The 5,853-nt window shown below is 36.3% G+C and overlaps 1 protein-coding gene across 3 annotated transcripts; it reads right to left on the bottom strand.

Annotated features, from left to right (window-relative positions):
* Window positions 1–468: 468 nt before the first annotated feature.
* Window positions 469–4,107, bottom strand: LOC136232018 (uncharacterized). 3 transcript variants are annotated; one of them, XR_010690246.1, is made up of 7 exons: window positions 3,939–4,107; window positions 3,663–3,737; window positions 3,166–3,442; window positions 2,258–2,528; window positions 2,071–2,148; window positions 1,080–1,145; window positions 469–744 (listed from the first exon to the last, which is right to left on the bottom strand). XR_010690246.1 is itself a non-coding variant. In XM_066021054.1 (6 exons), the coding sequence occupies exons 3-6, from the start codon at window positions 3,372–3,374 to the stop codon at window positions 694–696; spliced, it is 609 nt and encodes a 202-aa protein (XP_065877126.1). In that variant the 5' UTR covers window positions 3,375–3,442; window positions 3,663–3,737; window positions 3,939–4,107; the 3' UTR covers window positions 469–693. The 3 variants fall into 3 exon arrangements, 2 of the variants coding, with proteins under 2 accessions (XP_065877126.1, XP_065877127.1); XM_066021054.1 differs by lacking the exon at window positions 1,080–1,145; XM_066021055.1 differs by lacking the exons at window positions 1,080–1,145; window positions 3,663–3,737.
* Window positions 4,108–5,853: the final 1,746 nt, after the last annotated feature.

Raw genomic sequence — 5,853 nt, forward strand, 5'->3', positions numbered from 1 at the left:
GATTAAGAATTGCTCGATATTTGAGCGGCTTGAGTGACTTTTATATTAATAAATGGGTAAATTACACCTACAATCACTCAACTTTGCTCATTTTCACGGTATGGTCACTAAACTTATAGACGTAATATAAAAGTCAATGTTATGACCACTCAACTTTGCTCATTTTCACAGTATGGTCACTAAACTTATAGACATAATATAAAAGTCGATGTTATGACCAGTAAACTTCAATTAACGTTTCAAAATGACCATTGATGAACTAAAAATAAAAAATTCTAAGAATTGATGATGTTCTTAACAACTTTAGCCCAAAAACAATCAATTTCAATACTAACAAATTTGTCAAATTTGGGATAACTTGTTGATATCTAAACTTCGATTTAGACCAAATTGACCGTAATTTAAAAAATGAGCTACAAAAACGAGCACCAAACCAACACTAAAACGAGAAGCAAATAAACATAAAAATGCATAAAAGAGACATACTTTCATTAACAAGGAACAACAAAAACTACACAAATTTCTGTTCTGAACATCAAATTGGCAAAATGGCCATGATGACCATTCTCTGTTTCTATTTCCTTTTCTAGAGAGAGAAAGAAGGAAAAATAATTCTATATTTCTAGTTATCCCTTCTTCTAAATATCAAAAAATCAAAACATGCTTACATGGATGATGGATTCATTTCATATCTTATTCTGAATCACTCTCCATACTCCCCATTGCCTTCAATCCTCTAGGTCTCTGCATAATAACACAACAAAAATCAATATTTACCTTCAAAAAAATACAATATTTTGATTAAACTCGGGTAAATTGCAACGATAGCCACTGAAGGTTGGAGTTTGTTTCACGAATGTCTCCGAACTTCATTTCCTTTCAATAAAATCAGTGAAGTTTACATTTGATTTCAGTAAAATCACTTCTTCGAGCAATTTGTGTATAACAACTCATCGGGATATTGACATGGCACAGAAAACTGTTGATTATATGCCGATTAAGCACGACGTCAAACAAGGCTTAATACATCAGTTGCCCCTTGAACTTGTCTAAAAAGCTTGATTGACCCCTGAACTTACATGGTGTCTCATCATCAACCCTCTAAACTTGCACTTGCTTAAAGTGTCATGATTAAGTCCCTAAATCTGTAAAAACGTCATAAAAGTGTAAAAATAGAAAGTTAATTTGTTTTAAAGAATCTCGAATTAGCTCTTTATTTTTTAAGTTTTGAATTTTTTTACAGGTTTAGACAAATTGAAATGTATATCACTTTAAATAAGTTTAGGGGGCAAATGGATCACTGTAAGGGACAATAGGTCACTTTAAACAAATCCAGGTGGCAAATAGATTATTTTAAGCAAGTTGGGAGGCTAAAGGGACACTTTGTAAGTTTAGGAGACCAATCAAGCTTTTTGGACAAGTTTAAAGAGCTCTTGATGTATTAAGCCCGTCGAACAATTATGAAATTTTCTTAAAAAAAATTATGGCTTCAGACATGCAATATGACACTTGGTTGACATGTAGTCAAACTCAAATGTCTTGTGCGTTGACGTGACGTTCTAATGTTTGTACACAAATTAGATGGTGGTATGACTTTATTGAAATTAAATGTAAAGTGATGTTAACTCCAAATTTCAATGACTATCTAACGAACATGGACACGGAAACAGAAATTGGAAAACGTTATTTCTCAAACACAACCACCATAAAGCCTTCAAACAAAAACGGAATGTAGAAACGCTACTAAAGAGGAGTGTCTGTGCAACATAGATGACTATGAATACCCTTTACCCCATTTTTAATAGATTCAAACGGATTTCCTTTTCTTAGCATTAGACATTGCCTATGAATTAGGATGTCATTTTCTGACATGACATGATTTACATAGAAAACCCACTTGGCACGATCAGTTTGACATGATTATAATTTTCGTGTCATTTATATCATAAATGATCATGTATAATATATGTATCACATAACATTGATTATAGCACGATAATCCAATTCGACACCCCTAATATTGATAGGTATAAAAAGATAACGTTGAGGAATCACAGAAGAGAGCAGCACCTTTTTGGATGATTTCTTCTCCCTCACTTCATACCGCTCCTGACACAAGTCCGTTAGCCACGCACCAGGGCTGACCAGCTGCACATAGACAACAAACATTATCAAAAACAAAGGCCCCAAACAGAGAGGAACCGAACAGCATGCCGGAGAAGTTCCAGCCCCTAGTGGATATTTTGAGAAGACTTACAAGTAGAGTTCTTTGTATCAGTTTGGCTCTTTTCTTAGGCCGTTGAGGAGGCTTGCAACCTTTCATAGCCATGAAATCCTCTTCCTTTTCTTTGCTAGACAATGTAATGTATAGCCTTGGCCAAACAGACCGTTTCTCTTCCTTCACATTATCCATCAAAACTTTGCTATTATCATCTAATCCTACTGATCCTCTCGTTGTGTAGTATCGATCTTCCTTCTCTGGAGACAATGCTGATGACTTTCTATTGTTCATTGACATCTCGGCATTCCTACAATCGTAGCACAGCAATAAAATCAGTACTTTTTGACATTTTCGAACTGTTTTTGACATCTAACAAACAAGAAAACGAAAGTCAATAACACCCGGTAATCTAAAAGCCATAATACCAACTTCAAGCAATACTACAAGATAACGTAAGCATTCCTATCAACAAAACAATCTAAGAACATGTTCGGTTCAGCTGTTTGTTTGGTAGATAATAGCTGTTTTCCTTCCAAAATGGATATGAGCAGATGTTTATCAATCCTAACCGAACTCTTTCTATCTACTATTTGGGGTAAAGGAGCAAAAAGCAGCTACAAAAATGAGAACCAAACGCGCACTAAAGCACTGATTTCAGTGATACCTCAAGTCTGCATTAGCAGTGGGGCACCTCCTTAGGACCCCTGAGCTGCCACCAGGTACAGAAACAAAGCAAATCAACGCTATCAAACTAATAAAGCAGTGTTGATTTCTTAAACTTGCTCAAGACGGAATGTTTTCGAAAGCCCTCATTCGTTACCAAGTATTTAAAGTCTAAAATGCATCCTAAAACAAATGCCTTACATTCTCAATCTCTCAAAACACAAAGACTTCTTTTCCTGATGAAGATTTAAAGGGCAATGGAGGAGGGTTCAGATTCTTACTTGATGACAGGAGGAGGAGGAAGAGATTCTTTCTCAGCAGCAACAATACGAGAGGATAGTTTCTTCTTTGGCAAAGAATCAATTGGTTTAGATTTGCTGGCAAAGGTTTGCTCTTTTTTCACTTTCACGCATCTAAGTCTCTTTTTAGTTCCCCATTGTAACAAAAAATCTGTCTCTGTAGCACTTTGACTCTTCTTTTCCTTCTCCATTCACTTCTTCTTTCTGCAACAAAATTTGGGGGAAAAACAAATCTCTCTCTCTCTATCTCTATCTATCTCTGCAACAAAATTAGAAACCAAACATCAGAAAAAACAAATCTCCCTCTCTCTCTCTCTATCTCTATCTCGGCAACAAAACTGAAATCAAACCCTAAGAAAACTACAGAAGTAATTAGGCACTCACTCCAAGTAATTGAAACTTCCCTTAAATCTAAACTAACTAAAATTAGCAACAGATTAATTGAAATTTCACTAACTATGAGTAAAGAGACTACACACAGTTGAAAAATCAGAGCCGCGCCTCAAGATCCGAAGTAAATAAACGAAATACACATCAAATCGTCTCGAACCACCCTACATTTTTGAAACCCAAACAAAATCAGAACCAAAAACACAAACGGATGCTCAGTTAGGTTGCTGTGAAAGTAATAAAATCATAATACTAAATTAGGAAACCCTCAGAATTTCTCATTGCAGTCTCTCAAACAACAAAATCAGCGAAAAATGCAGATACAAAACAGAAGAAAAGAGAAAGAGAATCGATTAACCGATTACCTTCAACAATGGCACTAGCAACAGCAACAATAGCACAAATTTCTGTTTGGTAGGTGAGAAAAAGATGATTTTTTCCCGAGAAAATGAGTGATTGAAAGATGATTTGAGGCGCTTTCTCTCTGTTATCTTCACCAAACCAAACCTCCACAACTCTAGAGACTGTTTCTGTTTCTGATGATTAATTGAATTTCTCTCTTTGTTTTTATTTTTATTTTGCATTTAATTAGTTTTTTTATTTTAAATTACTGATTTAATTTTGACCGTAGGATGTGAGATGGACGGCTGGATGAGTTTCCCTCCACTTGGGTTCCTTTTTGGTTAAAGAGGAGATTAGGTCTAATGGGTCACGTGATTTGGTTTATGGCACGTGGTCTCCCTTTGTCAGGATTGTTCAGCAATATTTATTTGGGAAGGTTATCAAAACCTAACCGGACCGGCTGGATCAATTTGGTAGGTATATCAAGGGTGTTGTAAAATGGACTAATTACAAATTTAGCCCAACTAAGAGGGGTCATTTATATAGGGTGTTGTTAAATACAGCCCCAAATTCCCATCCCTAGCCCCGTGAAAGGACGAAAATACCCTTTCATAGGTCGGGCGTGATATTCATACGCCGGAACCGTAGGTCGGGCGTGATGTTCATACGCCCGACTGCGATTCCGGCGTTTTTAAAAAATTACCCACAGATTCAATTTTTAAGCTTAAATCAAAAAACAAAAACGGTAAATCTTATTATTTTCGCTTTCCCTTTACGGTTGTTGTTACACTCCATGTTTTGGTTCACAAATTAGTCCGGATTTGATCAAAGAGTGTGTAGGGTATTTGAGAGGTTTTGTGTTTTTTCAAATTTTGGGTAAAGGGTAGTTTGGTCCTTTCATGGGGCTAGGGGTGGGAATTCATGGCTGGGTTTAGTAATCCACTTTATATATCTAACCTACTTTGCTTCAATCTTACCAAATTAGACACTTTCATCCATTTTGGACAAAATTACATTTAGTTCTGTTCGATCGATCGATCTGCTCTTGCTTCTTCTTCTTCTGGTTCTTCTTCTTCTTTTCAACTTCTTTTTCGGTTCATCTTCTTCAATTTCTGATACCAATCGTTATCGATTTTTGAGATTATTGAAGTATTATGTTTAATTTTCCGTAGAAATGGTATGTTTTTAGCTTATATGCCTGCTTTTCTCGCTGGTATTGCCTCTTTCTTCATCTGTAATGGTATCGTTTCCATTTCCTCTATTTTCCACAATTTTCCTCCATTGTTGTCGCATTTGTGACGAAATTTGTCACATTTCATCACAAATACGACAATAGTTGTCGCATTTCGTCGCAAATGCGACAACCGTTGTCGCAATTCGTCGCAGATGCGACAATTCGTGTCGTATTTGTGACAAATTCATCACAAATGCGACATCGCAGCAGTTCAATTGTTATATATTTTTTTTCTCATTTTTTGAGCTTTCCATCCTAATTCTCTTCCACATACACTAATTCTTCAAAAGTTGAACGAAACATAATATCTTCTCTCTATAAGCCACCGTCTTTTCGTCGGTTTGGGATGGTGAAGAAGACGTTGAGAGTCTGAGGAAGAAGGTGAATTGAAATAAGGGTATTCTTGTCCAAAGTGGATGAAAGTGTCTAATTTGGTGAGATGGAAGCAACGTGGGTTATATATGTAAATGGACCCTTTTAGTTGGGCTATATTTGTAATTAGCCCTCGTAAAATTTAGCCCTGGTTTTCCACACTTAGCATGGGAGAAATGACAAAACTGCCCTTACTGTTTTGGAGGAGAAAAAATTAATTTTTTTTTCTCTCTACGGCATGCGGACATATGAACATTACGCCTCACCATGTGGTGAGGCGTATGGCTAATATGCCTCACCACGTGATGAGGCGTGATGTTCACACGCTTGCG

The sequence above is a fragment of the Euphorbia lathyris genome, chromosome 6, assembly GCF_963576675.1.
Source record: "Euphorbia lathyris chromosome 6, ddEupLath1.1, whole genome shotgun sequence".
Taxonomy (NCBI): domain Eukaryota; kingdom Viridiplantae; phylum Streptophyta; class Magnoliopsida; order Malpighiales; family Euphorbiaceae; genus Euphorbia; species Euphorbia lathyris.